Consider the following 22,819-nt stretch of genomic DNA (forward strand, 5'->3'; position numbering starts at 1 on the left):
GACCTGTTTGCCTAAACACCAATTAATGATCAAGTCAATTCATCAATACCAACATGGACATATATTTTTTACATTAACTCAAATGGAGTGAAGATACTACTTTGAGCAGTTTTGTCACTCAATATATAAAGATTAATTTACATAATTGATAACAGGAAGTTATTTTTAGCTATTCAGAATAACAATGCACACAGTTACCATACATTGCACATTTCTTTTGTTCAAATGTATAGATGGATAAAGGAATTTTTATTAGGGAGAACAATAAAAGTCAGACTAGGAAATAGTTATTTAGAAAAGTTTTTGATCGAAAAAGGAACCCCTCAAGGAAGTATAGTGAGTTCTTTATTCTTTTATATTATGATCAATGCTATATATGAGGATTTGGAGAATGGGCTGGGTTTTTACTTTTTGCTGGTGATGGTGAAATCTGGAAAAGGGGAAGGAACATTGATTAAAAAAAAAATACAGGAGGCGATTACAAACGTGGAAAAATTGTTATATAGGTGGGGATTTAAATTCTCAGTTGACAAGACAAAGATAATGTTTTTTATAAGGAAAACTTTTTAATGTGAGGTAAAATTAAGTTACAATTATATAATCAAGAAGCAGAAAGAGTGCGAGATTTTTAAGTTTTTTGTGGTTTGACGAAAAAATTACATGGGTGATGCATATCCAGAAAATATTGGACAGATGTAAGAAATTGATAAATATAATGAGGTGTTTAGTAGGAAGTGATTGGGGGGCAGATAGGATAGCATTAAAGGCCATAAATAGTGGGTTGATGAGAGCAGTATTAGATTATTGTTGTGTTGTGTATGATTAGCAGCAGATACGTCTATTATAAAGTTAGACAGAATACAGCATCGGGCATTGAGATTATGAACAGGAGCTATAAAAACTACACCAATTATAGCACTACAGGTGGAAATGGGAGAAATGTCATTAAAAATTAGAAGGATACAGTTATCACTGAGTTATTGGGCTAATTTACAAGGTCATAGTCAAGAGCATCCAACATTAGACACTTTAAAGCGTAGTTGGGAGAAAGAGAGGAGGAAAACGAAAAGTTTTGGATGGACAGTAATACAGAAAGCAATAGAACTAAAAATTGATCAGTTAAAAGTTCAAAGTTACAAGGTAAAGGAATGCAATTCATATAATGCGCCGACATATATTAATGTGTACAACAGGTAGGGTCAGATTTACACAGATGCATCAAAGAGTATAAATAATAAGAAAGGAGTTGCTTTTATTGTGCCAAAGTTTCAGGTTTCAATAAGGAGAAGGATTAGTGATGAGTTATGTGTTTATACAGGGGAGATGATTGCAATATTATTAGCAATACAGTGATAGTAGAGATATTTATGGGTACCTGCACATGTTGGTATCAAAGGAAATTAAATGGCAGATGAGGCAGCAAAAGAAGCTATTAAAAATAATGATATCAATATGAGTGTTAGTATTAGTAAGAATAAAATCAAGAGTATTATTGAGGGAAGGTTGAAGGTAAGGTGGCAAAAACGATGGGACATGGAGAAGAAAGGTATGTGTTTTTAAAAAAATCACATTAAAGTTAGAGAGATGCGATGTGTTGGAAAAAATACACGAGATGAGATAATAATATCAAGGATGAGATTTAGACATTCAAGACTAAACAGCACACTTTATAAAATGGGAAATCATGATACGGAGGGTGTGAATTTTGTGGGAAAGAAGAAAATGTGGAACATGTTATGGTAGACTGTCAGAGATATAATTTTTGCAAGCTAAATCTAGAAAAAAAATGGGATAGGGTTAGGAGATTTATATAAGGGGATATTTTACAAAACAATTCTGTAAATGAACGTTATACATTTATATATTAATATCTTAGAATAACAAATTTCTGGGAAAAGATATAACAAAAAGAAAAAGTAATATTACAAAAAAGTCATTTTGATTCACAGTCCAAACCAGTTTGTGGCGGTAATAGATCATTAAGTTGTTTGTCAACCGCCAATAAAACCTTTAAGAAAAGAAGTTGTTAGCGTTCAGACCTTAGAGTGACTTTGGCTGTCTCCGAAATAGTTCCCAATACCCTAATATAGTTAACTATTTGAGGGGAGATTATTAAGTGTAGTCATTCAATCGTTCAATTACATGATGCATCATATCTATCGTGATGCTCGCACTGAATGAATTACCACGTCTCGGCACAAGATGGCGCCCGCAGCATTTCCAGTGCACCGAGTGTCCGAATTTAATCCTCGTTTTTACCCGCTCCTTAAAGTGTACTAAATTAGTGAAGTTATGTAGGGAATCGTGAATGAGGGTATGGTGGGCGATATTGGATGTAGCCTTGCATTCTCTACAATTTACCTTGATGTATAAAATGCGATGTAGTTGTGCTCATGTGTATTTGTTTTGTTTCAGAAACTATCTGGTTTATATTGCGTCCCAGCATCTGCTGCGTACATCTGGCGCACATTCCCTGCTAGTGAAGTTTTCATTGTTTCTGTGTTATGATCACACAATGTATTGTGGATAGTTTATTGTTTTGCATTCGTTTAAAGTAGAATAACTGTAATTGATAACTGATGGTATAAGGGTATTATACACAGAGTGGAGTGGATTTTTAAAATGTAAAGTTTCATACATGTGTACTACTGAAAGGATATTACAAGATGATACAACGATATTATTACTTGTGTTGTTATTTAAAAGCATTGATAAAAATATGTCTTCTTGATGTATGATGGTGAACTAGGAAATTGTGATGTGAAAGTTATTCTGCATAAGAGTAAGTGTAGTAATTTCCGAGTGATTTGGCAAACTTATACAAGATATTGCATGTCAAACTTTTCAATGATGAATGTTGTGTTTAAAAATATAAGTAAGTTTTACTTAATAAACAATGTAAAGTGACAAAAGTATTGAGTATGTTAGTCATTAAAGGTCAAGTTTCTTGTTTTAAGTAAATAGATTGGTTCATAAAGACATTATTTAAATACTTATTTTTTCAGATGGAAAGCTGTTAATAATCAATCATTGTAAGGTGATTTAGTTTAATGTAGTGTTACTGCTTTAAACGAATATGTATGAGCATAAACACATAATAAGTGTGTAACCTTGTCATAATATTAGGTTCTACTGAAAAGAAAATAGTGTGAGTTTTCAACATATTTAAAATGAAAATATTTGACAAATTACAGAATATTGTAGTAATTAAATGCTTATTTATTTAGAAACAAATTTGTTATGCAAGCAAACATTTTTATTGACACAGCACTCTTGTGAACAAATATGTATGAACACATACATACATAAATACTAATATGTAGAAGTGAACACATACATATAATTATACGTAAATATGTCATATATTATTATCTTCAGCAGCAAATTAGTGTTTTAAACCAGTTGACACTGAACGTGACAAAACCAGCATGTATTGCCAGCATTTTACGTGATGTTGACCGGATTATCAAATGTATGTGATTGGCCATTGTATTCCCAAATTCACAGGATATGTTTCATTGGCTGCTTACTGACTGTTTGAACTGAACCAAATCAAACATGGTAGTGCTTGACATGATCATTGCATTGCACAAGTACAGATACAAACAGTAGCACAGTGCATGATGCAATTATCATTTCAAGCTTTACCATGTTTGGTTGTGCAAGCACTCATGTAAGATGTCAATGAAAGACATATCCCACAAATTTGGGAACACAAGGGCAAATCAGTAATAGCATGTAAAATGAAGACAGTTCTTACTGTCAGATTACTGAACAGTTCAGCTATTAATTGCTTAGATTAGTAGATATAAACTTCTTAATGTAAGGAAAGAGACAAAGTATAATCTAATTTAACTGGTTTGAACAAATATGTATAAACATACATATAAGAATATGTAAACATGTTATAAAATGTAAACTTTTACGGGCAACATAAGAGATTAAACAAACGAGTATGTAACCTGAAAATTACTACTTAAGTAATGAACCACACATAATAGTTAAGAAACTGAAGAAAGGATGTAGAAAGATGTTGAATTTACAACCTTTAGTCTTTGAACAAAAGTGATATATCATCTATTGCGATGTCGTCATCACTTGTCATGGGAGTTGACTTTTCCATTTCTTCATCTTTGACTTGCTTGTTGGGTGATGTAGTAAGGGTAGGGCTGGCAGCAAGGTTTTCACTTCTGGTTAGCTTTGTGGGTGTTGTACAGAGGACAGCACTGGTTGCTGTTTCTTGAGGTTTGGAACGTTTTTTGGGTGTTGTAGTCAGGGGAGGAGGCGTTGTCATTTCTTGAGTTTCAGTTTGTTTCTCGGGTGTAGAAGAGACAGGGCAAGGTTGTATATTTGTACTTTGCGTGCAAATTGAAGCTTCTTGTATGGATGTTATGTGCAGGTCATCGGTGTATGTGACAAGAACTGCACCGCATGAAATGAGTTGTTCTTCCATGTCTTGGGAATCCATGTTTGCTATGTCTTGTTTTTGTGTGAGGAATGTGTTCAGCAGTGAGTTTCCTATTGTCAGATCAAGCTCGCCATGTGTTGTTTGCAAGGTTAGCACTCCATTGCATTTTGTTACGTAGGTGGATGATCTCCGTAGGAATTTGCATGATAGACATCGGTGGTAGTGATCTTTGGGCTGAAAATCTTTCTGAGTGGCGTGACACTTTGGACACTGTTTCATCAGGTTGATTTTACACCTTCTATGGTTGATGTCATTTCCAGCAGAGAAGTTTCTTGGGCAGCAGTGTTTGGTGCAATGGTGTTAGCTATTGGTGTGTCCAACGCAGTGACTGTAGTGTAGCGAGTTGTGGTCAAGTATTTTTCACCATTATACATTCTTGTGGCAAGATCTGTGAAATTGTAGGATGTTTTGTTTAGAACTTTATCCATGTAGGACTCCCACAGTACAAGTTGTATTGTAGCTGTTTGGTCAGCAATTTCACATTTCTTTATTTCACAGTCGTTATTGTTGTTCTGGATGATCTCTGTGCAGGTGTTAACATGGCAAACATGTGCAGATAGCCTTGGTATCTGTCACGGAGAACAGAAAGTAGGTTAAGTCAGTTAAAACAATACTTGTTAAAATTTGTTATATGTTGTTAGTTGTATTTCTACATTAGTTTTAAATATATTCAAATATAAATTAACAGCAAGTAATGTGTTTGAAATTGTAAATGCAGCATGTTCTTTGTGTATGGTGTTTTCTGAGTGCAAGTGAATGTATGTTTGTTTGGTGATAGTTGTTTCAAATTTTGTCAACTGTTCTTCTAACAAATATAACATTACACAATGGAGGTTGCTGAATGCTGTAAATGCACAGTTGTGAAGTGTTGAATGTGTTCAATCAAGTTTTTGTTAAGTTATCCTAAAAATTAGTTGATTTCATTTCTGAGGGCATTTTTTGCCACAAAAAAGGTCAGTAATACATGATTAAAGTAATTGACAAATAGGTTTTATGTAACAGAGCATACGTGACCCTGGACAACAAAACCAGTCACAGGAATGTTTTTAGTTATAACCAAAAATACATTGTTGGAGCTAAAAATTACAAAATTTTCTTTTTTTCAAAAATCATTACGATATTAGGTAAAGATCATGTGCCATGATGATATTTTATAAATTTTCTACCGTAAATGTATAAAAACTTTCTTTTTGTAAATGGGTGGCCTGGTACAATGCCTCAGATGAACACCTATAAAGGAGACTTTCTCAATATTTTGCTTTTTTTGCACCCTTCAGATTCCCGCTTTGTAAACAGTTGTTGTTCCGCCAGATAGTGTCCTATCCTAACAAACCATACATCAATAGAAAGCTTATTTACTGAGCTTTAAGTTGATGTAAAAGTCTCAATTTCGAAAAATTGACTCTTAAGAGTGGTTTTGTCGTCCAGGGTCACATATGTAGAAATGCAGATAATTAAAAGCACACAATTTCTGGCAGTTTTTATGTAATTCATTATGCTATATAGTCATGTTATTATTTATAATCAATAAATACATGAAGCTAGTTTCCAGTTATATTCATCTTGTATCTAGTTATATTTCTTTAATGTGTTTAAGTGCTATAAAAATTAAGCTTTATAAATATGTTTTGGTCACTTTGTTACATATGATGTAGATCAATTTTTTCTGTGATTATTAATGTATATGAATACAATGATAAAAAAAGAAAAACTTTTTAAATTAAACATAGGCATGATGGATTAATTTGGCTTAATACTAGAAAAGCTGAACCCTAATATCAAGTAGAGTGAGAGTTTGAAGCTTTGTGATGTGTGTTAGTGTAGGATTGAATGGTCTCAATTTTAATATTTGTACTCAGAGTATTAAAATAGCAGCTCTCTCAGTTTGTGTGTCATGGTGGTGCATTTAATTAAATGTACTTACCATCTGATGTGAATCCATTTCTTTTAATTGAGCTATGGTCAGTTGTGTCGTCATCTTGTTTTTCCTATATTCGAATGTCAAGTTTGTGACATCTATGGTTGTCTGGCGGTTGCACATGATGACGTAGTCTTGGTTTTCTAATAACAAGTAAAAATGTGATTATAGAAATGTATACAGTGTGATTAAGAATCTTATAGAGATATATCAGGCAATGAGCCACACGTTTCATTGTGATGCTGATAAAGATATCAATAACAAAGTATGAAGGCAACTGTAAATAATTTGGTTTTTGCACAAAACAAGTAAAATTAGTAAATGTATTAACTTAAATAACAACGATAAATCTGATTTTATAATTTAGGTTAAAGTGTAGTAAGCAGGGTTTTTTGTGTAATGATTAGCTATGGCAAAAATGTTAAAATATAAGACTTATATTATTATTTATAATATAAATTATATTACATTTATATGTATAAAATATTTTATTTAATTTGTTTTTAAAAACATGGTTCTCAAAACCATGATTGTTTTGTGGTAATCATGGTACATTTTTGTAAGGGCTTATATTTTAATGTTATGATAGTAATGACATACTGCAAAGTACATTGAATGTTTACTAGGTATGTAACGATTTACTTAGTTCACGATACAATGATATTTGTATTCACTATACTGATGCCACGATACCATTTGTTCACAGCTTATTTAAAAAAACAGTTGAGACAAATAAAAAAATTACCAAAAAATGCCTATTTATTATTTCTCAAATGCTGCACATTTGTTTGTAATATAAAAATATATTTCATGTCAAGTAACAAAACTGCAATTTAAAAACAATTTACAAATAAATAAAAATATATGAAATACAACTCTCTATAATATAAACAAAATATGCTTTTCTAGGATTTCTTCCCTTATACGAAATCAAATTCAAAGTATCCAGTAAACACAGCGGTCCCTGCCGCTTAAAATACTGTATTTTTAAGTGGCTTAACCAAAGTGACTTTGAGTTTGACATATTAAAAGTTCTAATAAAATTAGGTAAAAAAGACATTATTAACTTATTTAAAACATTACTTTTATTCAACCAAACAGATTTTTTTTTATGTAATAAGGCTTTTTTTATCATTTTCAATTTACTTTTCAGCCCACAATAGTCAACTGAATTAACCAGTCTTTCTAAATGAGTAAAGCTCATTCACATCTTGGATTGTCTGTGGTTCACTTTGAATGATTCAATGATTTCTTCTATTTGCTAATGACTGAAAAGTTCAATAGTTTAAATGAGTGTGTTGAAATAAGTCAATCGTGTGCTAATTAGTGATGGGAAGTTTGGATCATTTTATTGACTCGGACCTTTGAGTCTCGTTCAGCAAAATGAACGAATCTTTTTTCGTTTCATATCGTTCCTTTCGTTGATTTTAGCAAAGTATAATTAAAATGTCACATGTCATTTTCTTAACAAATCTACTACTTATGCAAACATTGATCACATTACAACCAATACAAAACTATAATGCTATAATAAACAGAAAAGATGATATAATAAATAGAAAAAAACTTGTTTACATGGGTATATAGTCTATGATTAGTTCACCTCACAACTTGATTAATTTGTCATTTCACAGTCTTTGTCTATCAATAGACAAACAGTAGGACTAGGCTATGCACCCGTTTGTTAAGAAGGTTGTAAATTAGCTAATTTCTCTGTCCAAATCGGTCACATCACATTACAAAAGACCGAACGACTCGAATCCGAAGACTCGAGAGGTGAACTAATCAATTCTCTTTCCGGCTCTTACTGATTTTGTTTAGCGTGCAGAGATGTCACGTGATGAACGAACCACTCGAACCCGAAGACTCGAATGATGAACGAACGACTCGAATCCGAAGACTCGAGATGTGAACTAATCAATTCTCTTTCCGGCTCTTACTGATTTTGTTTAGCGTGCAGAGATGTCACGTGATGAACGAACCACTCGAACCCAAAGACTCGAGAGGTGAACTAATCAATTCTCTTTCCGGCTCTGATTACATTTGTTAAACGTTCGGAGCGTGTTGCGCAATGCGCATGCGCGACTGAACGAATCACTTCCCAAGACAACTCGTTCTTCCCGAGTCACATTTAAGATTCGAACGAATCGTTCACGAACGACCCATCACTAGTGCTAATCGTTCTGAACACAATGTGCGTTTATACTGGCGAACTCGCTGTGTACAGTATACGCTGATTCAACGATCCATCTGCACAGTTAAAGGTGAACTGTGTAAGTAACAGAGACCACTATTGGCGAAGTTGGAAAATGCAACCTAAAGCTCCGCCACCATCCTCTCCCTTCTATTAGAGTAGCTACGGTTGCCGTCACAGGACAAAAGGGTTCAATAAATGATAGCGGCCACTATCGGTGGTGTTGATAATTGCAATCTACATCTCACAGGCGAACAACACACTGAAGTTACGGACACAGGACAGAGATGTCGTCGTCTGAGACAGCAGAGAGTAACCTTTGCAAATCAAGTGACGAGGTTTATTTACAAAGAAAAACAAATTAATTAAATTGACTTAATTCATTATTTACTCTAATCGTTATAGTGAAAATTATTGTTACTTGTATAACATTGTGTCAGTGATGTATTCGCTTATTTTGCATAGCCTTTTTTGGCACGGTAACTTGGTTCGTAACATACAGCCTATTTAAACCGCTTGCTAATGCTAAAGTAAGGCATCACCCCAATTGATCAATTGTATCTTCTCAAATCTTCGTTGACACTGTATTACTGATAAACTATGCAACGTGGAAGTTTGGATTTTATCCTATCAATTATTAAATTACACATTTGTATGCACAGAAGCTAAGCAGTATTATAATATAATTTACACCCGATGTATGCAAATTATGATTGTAAAAATGATTTCTAACTTGATTTGCACACGGCCATGCAAAAAGGAATAATAGTACAATAACAAAGTGCTAAAAACAAGAAAAACTCACTTGATGCTCATGCTCATCTATTAGCTAAAGCTATCAAACAAACACTTCACTTATATAGCGGAAATTAGACAAACTTACCGGTCCAGCAGAAAGCTGACAACTTCGGCGTCGCTTAGCAAACCCTTTTCCTGCTTCAGTGCCCTCCATTTGGGAAAAGCCATGCCGATGTTTATTCGGGTTTCCTGCCGTTTTTTGTCTCGACTTCGCCTTGCTGCGTCGTATTTTCTCTTTTTTGAACGAACAGATTGACGCTCTAACGGCTCTTGTGCGGAGTATGTGTGGTCCGCCATTAGCGCAAATTTTGCTTCTTACTGCAACAAAGAACCGTTTATATTTCTACTAAAAAACACGACAAGTAAATGCTGTTATTGTTCTTCCTCTTCTTCTGCTAATCCTTCTATGTAGTCGCTTTGAAGCTGCCCCAAAAAACAGCCGAAGAAGAAGAACATATTCTCGCGCATCTTTCGTTTTACGAAACGCGCTTAGTTTGTCCGTGTAGTGCTACTATAGAAACATGGCTGTGCACATTAATAAATTACATGTGAGGGTGTGCCCGCGGTGTATATACATAAAATGGCTCATTGTAAGGTAATATAAACATTTCGTTTCATTTTGTAAGGTATTTCTTCACCACTCACAACATAGTTTTGTATTATATATTACATTTAGGTGAATAAATCCTTCAAAATCCTACACATTGTACCTTTAAAGCATTACAATGATGTACGTCATGTTAATTTAAGAGAATTAAGAAATTAAATGTATGTTGATGCGATGCAAAACAAAAAGCCGTGAACACAGGCTAGCTCTTGTTCTTCAACTGTTTTAGCACATCAGTGTGCTCATAAAGAAACAGCAATTGCATTGTGCCGTAATGTCGCAAGTGCAGTTACTAATAACAGTCCGTTAAACGCACGCAGTATTTCTTATGAAGATTCCCTACATAATTTGGGCGAGAGACTGAGATGGTACGACATTTGACGGTTTCGGCCGTCAACAATTTATTTATCCGCGGGAAACCGAGGTATTGCGATTCATATAACATCTCAACCGGATTGAATTGTCACATTATAATCGATTAACAATCGGTTTACTTTGAATTTACATCCCTATTGTTACAGTACTGCGACATGTAATTTTAAAAGATTACAAAATTTTTACTTACTCAGTTCTCTTTTCACGTTGTTCATTTTAATAGCCGTTTTATTTCCCGCTGCTGAGGTGAATGTTCCATGTTTGTCGGCGGTGAAGACGACTATGTCATGGTACTCATCTCTTCCATTTTGACAAACAGCATTGAAATATTTATTGTTTCGTTTCGACGTTTTTACCGGAGAAACATCGTGAATGTATCCGCTGATACACACAGCTTCGGTCATTTTTGGCTGACATGCGTTGTCCATGTTCAGAGTGTTATGATAAGGCAGCAGAAAGCACGTGTTGACGACGTGTTTCGTGTAATTGGTAAACAGGTGCTCAGACGCACTTTCGCCACCTAGTGGTATGACGTGTGAAGTTCAACACAATATTTAGGTTTCTACATTTGTATAATCGTTGAAATTAATATATAGGGAATTTGATTGATAATTCTCATCAAGACTTTTAGAGAGGTTTAGTTGACACTGAGGCTGCGAAGCTTCTATAAAACAACGACGCATCTCACAGTGAAGCCCTTTATCGTAGCTTGACTCGTTTTGCCATAATCACCTGATCAGTGACATCTGAAGCTTCGTTTTTGCATAAACTCACGTGACTGCTTCGTATCCTGATTCAAGAAATTAGGCTCGTTCGACTTGATGCGGTGCTGCAAGATCGGACAGTCGGATGACGTCAAGGTGTCGCGAGAGTTATTCGAAAAACTATTAAAAGTTTGGTTTCCAATCTATCTCCCGGTACTGTGATGACATCTACCTTTCGGATCTTACGGCGCCGCATCATGTCGAACAAGTCTGTTCACGAACCCTTGTCTCGAGCAGGTCTCCATTGTTTTTTTTCGCTTCAAAATTGGGACTACAGCTGTCACGTATAAAAGAATATTCCAAAGGCAGAAAAATAAAAAATAATTCATAAACAACCTGGCACTGTTGAACACTGTTCCTGTTCCTTATTAGAAATGTTTAGATTTTGTATTACCCACAGAATACCCCAGTTAAAACGTCACATTTATATAAATCAAATATCAAAAATGTGTTCGTTTGCTCTGAACTTTGTTCAGCATTGTGCAGTTTAAAAAGTGGCAAATCAGATACTAGACAAGACATCTTACAGAGAATTAATTCGCTAGATACATATATTATATTTATATGGGTACTAAATCATGTAGGAGTGGAAGGGAACGAGTCGGTTGGTAAAAAGGCAAGGGAGGGATTGAAGAAGATTGAAGTTGATATCAAAATTGTTAACCAAAGCTGAAGCGAAGTGTATAATAAAGACTGCTTTTTTAAGAATATGGCCAGAGAAATGGAATAAAGAGTTAAAGGGTAGACACCTTTTAAGTATCCAAGACAAGGTAGAGAGTGAAAGGAGTAAATATGGAACCAGAAGAGATGACACTATTATATCTAGTCTACGTATTGGGCACACCAGACTAAACCAACATCTGCACATGATGGGGAAAAGTGAGACAAGCGGGTGTGAGCAGTGTGGAGTGACAGAAACAGTGAAGCACCTGTTACTACATCGTGAGGGATATATTTGTGAGAGAACTCAACTTGTTGAAGATCTTAAAGAATTGAAAGTCCAACTAACATTTAAAGAATTATTTCAGAGTGAATAGAAAGAATCTAAAATATACCCTATTTTATTAAGCTTTCTGAGAGAGTCACGTTTGTAAAATATACATATGTATAAAGGTTAATATATATGTATATATATATTACGGTTGTTAAGTCTCCATGGTAGTATTTTGCACTTTCTCACTCCATTGTCTTCACACTCCATCTCAGTAGGTGGCGGATATACATCAAAAGCTGGTTTGCCAACCGCCATTAAACAAAATAACAGAAGACTTGTCATCTATTCCTGGATTTCTTAGAGGTAAGTGCAGGTCTTAGCTCTCTGTCTGAACTTTCATAAGCGTTGCTATCAACTTCATTAGAAACAGAAATAAAGTGCATCTCTTCACCATCATTTATATGGCAAAGTGATTTTTATCGATAACCGTGTTATATCGTGTACCTATTTCACGTTGATTAGATGTTTGATGTAAAACGGATATTCAGCTGTGAAAAACGTCAAAAGAACTTTATTGGACTTTAGCTGTATAAACATTGACTTATTTGTAACGTATTACAGCGTACAATTCGACCCACATGACAGTTTACTTGTTTAAGTCTTCGTTAATTCGCTGTAAACACATTTAAGCTAGTTTGCTAGTTAGGGGTCGTCTGCAAACTACTTGACACTGGCAAAAGACTATCAATGCTTTCCCAATTTTTTTTTCTTTATTAAAAAATTAACACCGTTATACATGTACGTTTTTAAAAGATACAAACACGCTGACACAGTAAAATAAGTAATGGTATTGGTATAATCGTGACTTGTCACTGTACTATATTGGAGTGTAATTTTCCACAATCCCTTGATTGTTTGCCATGTGTGCGGCACGCAGACTGATTTGCTCATGATAACATTGTTATACTGGAACGGAACGAAGGTAATCTGTTGATTATGCTTTTAAATCTTACCCGTGTAATTTATTATCATAAAGCAGTTTCTTATAGATATTGTGTACGTTATCTGGAGAAGTTTTTGCTGCGGTGACGCATATTTGCACATGTACATGTGCTATGAATCGGATGTTTTTTTAAGCACGTGTGATAAAAAAACATGCATGGACAAGCTTAATGTTAAAACAAGTTTAACTGGGTTAAGACAGTAGTTTATAATAAGCTTTGTTAAGTGTAATCGTGTGTGTTGATTTATACTTGTTTTCTTGTATATTGTAGAAGACAGTGAAAGTGGATTTGAGGTAAGATTTAATTTTTTTGTCTATAAATATTTTCATTATGATAGCTGGTAACCATCAGTAATCATGTTAAAAAGTATTGTTTCTAAATTTTCATTCAATTGAATTAGTATTGCTTTTGCACCAACAGTAGATGTTAACAAGTAGGAAATTTGATGAAAGTGTATTTGTGTACTTAAGTTATTGCTTTAAATGGGCATTTTGATTCCAACTTAACTTGTTTTAAAAAATCTGCATCAATGCACAAGCAATCATACCAAATAATCATGGAGTTGTTTGACAACAAAATTGAAAACTATTTAATTATTTTTCATTTTTTTAATATTGTATCTTTTATGATATGTAAATTGAGGTAACTATATGTGCATTTTGTTGGTGATGCAGCAAGCACAGCATTTCATCTGCATCCTCATGAAGTTGTTTCCACAGATGCAGGAATGCAAAATATGTGTTTGGTGAACCTGTGTATTGTGCATCATGTCAAAACGAAAAAAAGTGTTGATTGAAGGTGGCAGTTTTTTACCACTGCAGTGGTAATGGACAAATGGACCTGGGTGGTCAGGAAATGCATATTATTTATATTAATAATATTTATAATATTACATTTGCCATGAGTGGAAAAGAAATATAGACCTTATTTAAATACTTAAAATGATTAAATACTTGAAATTGAAATGATATCTGATTTAAATGAGGATAAAACATTGGTCCATATTTAATGTGCAAATCCATCAGTGAAACAGCACACTACAGCATACATTTTTTTAAATAAAGACCAGTAAATAATGAAAACTTAAAAGATACAAGTTAAATATTACATTATTACGGTGACAACTTCAGTTAGTCGCGTAATGACCTGTACAGTCCTTAACCAGTCCATTTGAAACAAACTGTTTAAACCTACCTTGGCTTTCCTATTCATATTGCCATAAAAATGTTACTTTTTCCTACTTGTTGATGGAAAACGTACAGGTTGACATTGTCCAGATTAAAATGTTTAGCTGGACCCAATGTGCGTTCAGAAGATGTGCACAGTCGCGCAAATGAATAGATGTCTCTCCGCAACTGTCAAAACCTGGGCATGCTCCGACCACAGCTGGTTTTGATTTTATGTATTTGTTAATCTCACAACAAGGTTCATTGCAAAACCTGAAGAGTAGCCTGCGCTTTGCTGTGCAAATTTGCATTTCTGTTAAAATATTATTCTATAACATGTTGTTTATCATGTCAGAAAACATATTGGCAATTTTTCATTGTTTATTCCAAAAAAATTATAGCGTCAAATTGATGTTTAGGACATGCCAGCGCAAGTGAGATAAACTGCTGACAGCTGCTAACTGCCCCTCTCTTAACACTGCAAAGACAGTTTACAGATCAAAGTAACCAAATAATCCAGGGGTGTTTAAAGTCAGTCCTGAGAGGTCGTCTGAAAGATCTGTCATTCTTAACGAGCATCTAGTATTATTTTTAGTATGCATTCATTTAACTTTATTAAAATGGTTTTCATACAATATATCATTTGAATATTTCAACACAGAGTAATGTTTTCTATATTAAATGTATACATTACTATTTTTATTCGTGATAGTTTACTGTCGTGCTTTTATTTTGATCAATTTTCAAGGAACAACTTTGAACCTGTTTTTATCAAATTTTGTTTCTGAAAATTGTCATGGTTAGTCGACTACAGATAACCATAACTTTGTTGCCTACAAAATATTAAATAAAGTTTTGGAAGGGCTGGTACCCAGCTCTGAAATGCTATCAAAATCTAAAACAAAAATTCACTACATGTTGTGTTTTTCCAAAATCACATCATGTAGTCTAATATGAATATTGTATTGTATTTGTTTATCAGCATAAAGTAATGTGTAATTTTATCTGTTTTTGTGTGCAGAATGCCCCGTACGAAGAAAAGCGTGAGGTCACAGACAGCCAAGAAGAGGATCGCGGACCGGATGGCTGCTGTTCCTGAAGAGGCTCTGCCACCTCTTAAAAAATTGGCAGAAATAACTGAACATTGTGTATCACACAATGGGCCTAAAACTGAAAAGAACCCTTTAAAGAACCCTTTAAAGAACCCTGAAAAGAACCCTGAACCAAAGTCTCAGAAGGATTCTAAAATGACAATGAATGATGTTTTTGATTTGTTTCCACAGAAAACCTACATCACAGGCTCTTTCCATCAAGGAGATGCTCGTTTTGTGAATTATGGCAAGCAATGTGGTGTTAACAGTTTAACTGCAATCCTGATGTGTAAAATGAAAAATGTGTTGCAGTGGAGCACCAGTGACATTAATTCTGTCTTAACGCATGGGGACCAGTTTTATTCTGATATGAACCTTGCAGGAAACATCAGTGATGACATCAATGGCTACATATATATTGAGGAGCTGCCGAAAGTACACACATTGAATGATTGTCCTTTCTCAATAAACTATGGTACAACCATATCTGGCGTCTTTGGTGTTCACAAGTATGACAAATCTCTGTGTGATGTTTACATGTCTCTAGATAAAGCAGTGACTCGAACATTTCAGAGTTTTGATGCATGTTTAGTGAATATACAGCATAACATATGTGCAGCAGTCAGACAAGGCTCCTGGTATGCAGTGTTTGATCCACACTCAAGGAATTCTGATGGGACCCAAGCATCTGAGGGTAAGAGTGTAGTGGTTTTCCATCGTGACATGAGGTCTCTGTGCACACATTTCAATTAACTTGGAGCATCAGTGAAAGCAGAAGGTACTTCATTTGAAGTAACTGGGGTGAATGCAGTCAGGATTGACATGCATCGTTTCTCTGTGTGTAGTCCAGTAGTCATAGAAAATGCTGTAAAATCTGAAATGGAAGTCGATGTTAGCTGCGATGACTGTTTGATTGATCTCACAAGCACAGAGGAAATGTCGACTGAAAAGACACTTGTGGTACCTTGTCTGGAGTCAACAAATGAAAATACAGCTGATGTTGAATTTATTTCACTAACTGTCAATGACTCTTTCCAGTTTAGACCGTTAACAGTGCAACAACAAAGAAGTATTTGCTTGAAGTTGAACATTGTAAACATTGAAAGGGAGCAAAACAATGCCAATGAGATTTTTGAAATGGCTGAGCCGTGTGAGACCCAAAGTATTGTAGCTGATGGGAACTGCTTTTTTCGTTCTGTATCATATGCTGTAAATGGAAGTGAACAAGAACATCGAAAAGTGAGACGTGCTGTTGTTACACACATACTGCAAAATCAATCAAAGTACATCCAGTGTCTTAGAGAAGGAAACAGCTCTGTAGCAGATTATATTTCTACATCAAGAATGAAGTATCTGGGCAGCTGGGCAACAGAACTTGAGATTCAGGCAACTTGTGATTTAATTGGTGTTGACATATTTACATACAGTCAAGACAAATGGCTTAAATACTCATCCTCAAATGTTTTATCAAACAGACATGGCTGCCAATACAATGGGATTTACCTGAAACATGTTAATAACTGTCATTATGAAGTTGTTGTTTGTGTAAAGGAGAAAGATGGTAATTGTGCTTGCATTTGTAAATCAACATGGGAAGAGTTGAATGTATCGTTAAAACTTAAATCACATCAACGTAGGCTGAACAGACAGAAAGTCCTTTACAGCACTAATGATGACGTAAAACAGAGGATTAAAGACAATGTTAACAAAAGATATCATGAGGATGAAACTTACAAAGAGAAACGTTTGAAATCCAGCACTGAAAAATACAAACAAAATCAAGAGCATCAAGAACAAGTTAAAATATATAGTATAGATAAATATAAATCCAATGATGCGCATCGTGAGACTGTGAAACAATATAGCATACAAAAGTATTTCACCAATCCAGGACACAGGGACATTGTGAAAAAGAAGAGTGCCGACAAATACAGTCAGAATGAAATACACAAAAATATGGTGATTGACTACAACATACAGAAATATAAAAATGCTAAGATTAAAAGGAATGAGATTGACTGTGTCATCAAACAGTTTAAAGAAAAAATATCTACAGGTCCTGAATATGTTTGTTCAGTATGCCACCGTTGTTGCTTTAAAATGCAGGTCAAATATTGCAAAATAAATACATACTTAAAAAGATCAGCCCATGTCGGCAATATTGCAGAAAAATGTGTAACACTGAATTATCTGCATAAGTTTAATGAAGATTGTACTGAAGACTGTGTTTATAAAAACACCCCTGCTGCATCTCTGTGGATTTGTCACACATGTGATAGAAAGATTTCTGATGGTAAAATGCCTGCTGAAAGTGTAGCAAATAATCTTGCTCTGGATCCTGTTCCTGCTGAATTAAGCTGTTTAAATTCTCTTGAGCAACATCTAATAGCAAAGCACATTCCATTCATGAAGATGCTGGCTTTACCACGTGGAGGACAGAATGGTGTTCATGGACCAGTGACTTGTGTTCCATCTAATGTTACAGATGTGGTGAATGTCTTACCGAGATCAGAAAATGATGATTTGATGATTCGAGTCAAACTTAAGAGAAAATTGACATATAAAGGGCATTATGAGTATAAATATGTACATACTGATAAGATAAAGACAGCGCTGTCATACTTAAAAGAACATAACAAGTGGTATTTAGATGTGGACTTTAACAAAAGTTGGATTAATCCTCTGAATAAGACAGAAGAGGAAATGATTGATCAAACTGATCACAAACAACATGATTTAGATGTGTGTGTTGATAAAGAGAACAATACTGAGAATCAAGACAATGAGATCACTGAGGACAGAACGCTGCATGATAGACAACAGCATGGTTTATTCATGGATAGCTGTTTACAACCAGTGGACATCGCACAAGAATTCCTCGACCAGCAGTTTGAAAGCATTATGGCTGTTGCACCAGCAGAGGGCAATAATCCAGTGAGAATGTTAATGGATGACACTAATGAAGCCAAATGTTTTCCAGTTCTGTTTCCAAAAGGCTCAGGAACGTTTCATGACTCACGACCTGAAAAATTAACACTCTCCAGGTATTTAAATAATAGAATCCTAAACGCAGACGGACGTTTTGCTCAAAACCTTGACTACATCTTTTATGGACAATATTTGTCTGAGCTGAATCAAGTCATTTCAAATGTATCTATTGCTTTAAGGAAAGGCTATAACACAGGCAACAAAAGACAAATCACTTCAGAGACTTTGACAAATAAAGAATCACTTCAAAAGATTTTGAATTTTGATCAGGGTTACAAATTCTTAAAGCCCATTAGAGGCAGTCCTGTTTTTTGGCAAGCGGTTCAGAAAGACTTGTTTGCAATGGTGAGACAGTTAGGCATACCCACCTGGTTTTGTTCGTTCTCTTCAGCAGACTTACGATGGACAGAGCTAATGCAAACTATTGTAACACAAGAAAGATGTGATAAACCTCTGGATGAACTGGACTGGTCTGAGAGATGTGGAATGCTTAAACGTAACCCAGTAACTGCTGCTCGTATGTTTGATCATCGATTTCACTGCTTTCTGAAAGATGTGATTATGTCACCAGCTCAACCAATCGGAAAAGTAATTGATTATTTCTATCGAATTGAATTTCAACAACGTGGATCACCTCATACACACTGTCTGTTTTGGGTTGAAAATGCCCCTCAGGTTGACAGAGATGATGATAAAGATGTTGTTGCATTTGTTGATCAGTATGTCACCTGTGAAATGCCATCTGAACAAGAGGAAATGCATTAAATTGTGAGCAGTGTCCAACAACACAGCAAAAGACATTCAAAAACATGTAAAAAGAAAGGTACTACATGTCGATTTAACTTTCCACGTCCACCAAGCAAAGACACCTTCATCACAAGAAGCAGTAAGACTGACAAGGATAAAAAAGGGGCTGATGAACAAGAAAATCAAGGAAAAAAGTCTAATGACTCCGAACAAATACCACAAGACATTGCTGAAACTGTAATGAAACAAGTTAAAGAATGTTTGTTGAACCCTGATGCTGTCTTTGACTCAGTCGACTCTTTGTTTGCATCTATTGGTATAAATCAAGAGATCTTTGAAGCTGCTTATAGCAAAATGACAAAGAAAACAAATGTTGTTTTAAAAAGAAAACCAAGTGACGTGTGGGTGAATCAGTATAATCCAGATCTTTTACGGTGCTGGAATGCAAATATGGACATACAGTTTGTGATCGACGCATACAGTTGTATTGTGTATATTGTTTCCTACATTTCTAAAGCAGAGAGAGAAATGGGATTGCTGCTGGCTAACGCTCAAAAAGAAGCTCACAATCAGGGCAATATGGATGCAAAACAGGCTTTAAGAAAACTTGGAAGTGTGTTTTTACATAATCGAGAGGTGTCAGCTCAAGAGAGTGTTTATCGATTGACTAACATGAGACTAAAAGAGGCGTCAAGAAAAGTTGTTTTCATTCCAACTGGTCCCAATACAGTGAAAATGAGTTTACCATTAAACATCATACAGAAAAAAGCTGAATGTGAAGACAATGATGATGATAACATATGGATGAAAAGCATCACAGACAGATACAGAGCTCGTCCAAAAACTGAAGAATTTAATGAAATGTGTTTAGCAACCTTTGCATCACAATACAGAGTTTTGAGTAAATCTGAAATCTCTTGTTCAAACAGAGTAACACTGGAAAATGACATGGGCTTTGTGAGAAAAAGAACTCGCACAGACTGTGCAGTTGTACGATACGCTCGATTCTCACCTACAAAAAATCCAGAAAATTATTTTCAAAGCATTTTAGAATTGTTTTTGCCTCATTTTATGCAAAGTCAGTTGAAACCAGTTAATTTTACTTCCCATCAAGATTTTTATGAGACTGGCTATGTGACAATGTGTGAGACGCTAGATTCAGTAAAAAGTATTGTGGACACAAACATGGCAACATATGAAAAAGAAGCAGACACAATACAAAGAGCTCAAGATGATTTAGAAAAACATGGACCAATGGAAGATGCTTGGGCTGAAATCTGTCCAGAAGCTGAACTTGAGCGTTTACAATGTCTGGAGGATAAACAACAAACAGAAACAGAGGAAGGTGATGATGTCATACCTGATCTTTTACCAAACGCAGGTGTTTCCAGAATAGAAAACAATCCTTCTGGTATGACCAAACAAGATGCTATGATTTTGCTGCGTTCTTTGAATGAAAAGCAGTCACAAATCTTTTACAAAGTACGTGAATGGTGTTTAGCAAAAGTACAAGGTGAGAACCCAGATCCGTTTCAGTTGTTCATATCTGGTCCAGGAGGCGTGGGAAAGTCTGTACTGATTAAAGCAATCCAGTATGAAAGCAGTCGCATCCTTTCAAAGCTGTCAGAGAATCCAGATGAGACACACGTGCTGTTAACAGCTCCCACTGGTGTTGCTGCTTATAATATAAACGCTGCTACAATCCACAGCACTTTCTCTATCGGAACAAATGCTTCACTGCCATATGTACCACTTGGAGATGAAAAAATTAATTCTTTGAGAGCGAAATTGGGAAAACTGCTACTTTTAATAATTGATGAAATTTCAATGGTTGATCATAAACTTCTTGCATATATTCATGGAAGATTGAGACAAATTAAACAAACAGGTTTGTCAGATTATTCACCGTTTGGAAAAGTCTGTGTCATTGCAGTCGGAGATTTTTATCAGCTGTCACCTGTTAAAGGAAAACCACTTTACACTGAGCCAATGAACAGCGTGAATCTTTAGGAAACTAACTTCAGTTTTGTTGAGCTCACAGAGATTATGAGACAGAAGGACAAACACTTTGCAGAACTATTAAATCGTTTAAGGGTTCATAAGAAATGAGAACCAATGCTTGAAGAAGATGTATCAGTGCTTAAACAATGTGAAACTGGTGAAGGAGATGATAGTACAGATATCCATATTTATGCAACTAACAGTGAAGTTGATGAACATAACATAAAGATGTTGTGTAAGTTGTGCTCTGACACAGTTACTATAAATGCACAAGACTTTGAGAGAAATGCTAAAACCGGCCGGATGGAAAGAAAAGATGGGTTTCATGAACAGTCTGCTGGTTTACTAAACTGAGCTGGAGAGGATGAGACAATAGAAGGTAATTTTGTGAGAAGTTTAATGAACAATGTACCTGAAGAGTTTTATCTACTGATGCTCATTTGAGGACACAGTTTAATGTCAGTACAGTCGGTCAGTCATGTAGTGAAGTCACTGTGTTAATACTGTATTGTGAATCTACACAGGTGTCTTCTGAGAGAGATGAACAGTCTGCTGGTTTAGTAAACTGAGCTGGAGAGGATGAGACAATAGAAGGTAATTTTGTGAGAAGTTTAATGAACAATGTACCTGAAGAGTTTTATCTATTGATGCTCATTTGAGGACACAGTTTAATGTCAGTACAGTTGGTCAGTCATGTAGTGAAGTCACTGTGTTATTACTGTATTGTGAATCTACACAGGTGTCTTCTGAGAGAGATGAACAGTTTTTCAAATAGCATCTGCCAGAGAATCTGACAAAAACACTGTCAGAACGAGACCTGGATACAGAAGGGAAAAACCTGAGAAATAACCACACAACTCAACTCACTCACACACACACACGTGTCTGGTTTATTATCTCCGTGGGGACAGTCCAGAGATGTTATGATCTTCATACTGTACAAACTGTATATTTTATCCCCTAACCCAACACCTTGTGTTGGGAAACCTAAAGATCATACAATTTATATTGCATTTTTAGATTTAAAAAAGTATAATAATAAAATCAAGGTCACACACACACACACAAAGGGCCAAAAGGCCTTTAAATGCTCAAAAGTGTCTCAGGAGATTTGAATGAGTTCAATGACATCAGATGTTTCTTTAAAAATTATTACATCTCAGATCATTGAGTCAAACCTGAGCTCACTCTGAGACAGAATCTACATCTAAAGAAGACGTGTGTGAGACTATGAAAAGATAGATAGTCTGTTGGTTAGAAACAATTGAGATATTAGTGAGATTGCATTTTTGATTTGTGTTTCCCGCGCTCACACACTTTAATCCAATAATCCTCTGGTGTCATACACTTCTTCATGTGAAGAGTTCTGCACACAAACACAAAACAACAGAGAGCAGCAATCAATTGGATCTATTGTTTACCTCATGTGTAAGTGGCTTTGGATGAAACCCATCTGCTAAATGACTAAATGTAATTGTAACATCCGTTATTCCTGGCATAATGTATAGATTTATATCATGTTTTACATTATTTTATTCATTCGATTTGTGTAAAAAAGAGACTGCTTGTATAGTCTTTCATCTGCATTTTATTAAATGTTAAACACTTGTGTTAACACTACGTGTTATCTCGTACAGTCTTACAAATAAAAGTTAAAAAATTGTAGGTTCTAAATTCTTTCAAATTAAATTAGAAGATTAAAAAGTTCTTCATGATCATGAAGCAGCTAAACATAGAAATAGCGTTATTGTGCGCATCGACATT

The 22,819-nt window shown here is 35.0% G+C and overlaps 1 protein-coding gene and 1 pseudogene across 2 annotated transcripts; one reads left to right on the top strand and one right to left on the bottom strand.

Moving 5' to 3' along the window:
* Nucleotides 1–3,273: 3,273 nt before the first annotated feature.
* LOC130429354 (uncharacterized) lies at nucleotides 3,274–10,801 on the bottom strand. 2 transcript variants are annotated; one of them, XM_056757859.1, is made up of 3 exons: nucleotides 10,551–10,801; nucleotides 6,393–6,529; nucleotides 3,274–5,037 (listed from the first exon to the last, which is right to left on the bottom strand). In XM_056757859.1, exons 1-3 carry the CDS (start codon nucleotides 10,786–10,788, stop codon nucleotides 4,687–4,689), a joined length of 726 nt encoding a protein of 241 aa, XP_056613837.1. In that variant the 5' UTR covers nucleotides 10,789–10,801; the 3' UTR covers nucleotides 3,274–4,686. The 2 variants fall into 2 exon arrangements, 1 of the variants encoding a protein (XP_056613837.1); XR_008907578.1 differs by lacking the exons at nucleotides 3,274–5,037; nucleotides 10,551–10,801 and adding an exon at nucleotides 9,464–10,305 and having other exon boundaries at nucleotides 6,414–6,529.
* Nucleotides 10,802–12,393: 1,592 nt separating this feature from the next.
* Nucleotides 12,394–21,635, top strand: LOC130429922 (uncharacterized; annotated as a pseudogene).
* The last annotated feature ends 1,184 nt before the right edge of the window (nucleotides 21,636–22,819 follow it).

Source organism: Triplophysa dalaica, chromosome 10 (genome assembly GCF_015846415.1).
Source record: "Triplophysa dalaica isolate WHDGS20190420 chromosome 10, ASM1584641v1, whole genome shotgun sequence".
Taxonomy (NCBI): Eukaryota; Metazoa; Chordata; class Actinopteri; order Cypriniformes; family Nemacheilidae; genus Triplophysa; species Triplophysa dalaica.

Coding starts and splice junctions, on each gene's coding strand:
- LOC130429354 (XM_056757859.1), bottom strand. CDS start 10,788: ATGGACAACGCATGTCAGCCAAAAATGACCGAAGCTGTGTGTATCAGC. Junction 6,530..10,550: donor CAACGTGAAAAGAGAACTGA/GTAAGTAAAAAT, acceptor ACTTGTTATTAG/AAAACCAAGACTACGTCATC. Junction 5,038..6,392: donor AAATGGATTCACATCAGATG/GTAAGTACATTT, acceptor TCTCCGTGACAG/ATACCAAGGCTATCTGCACA.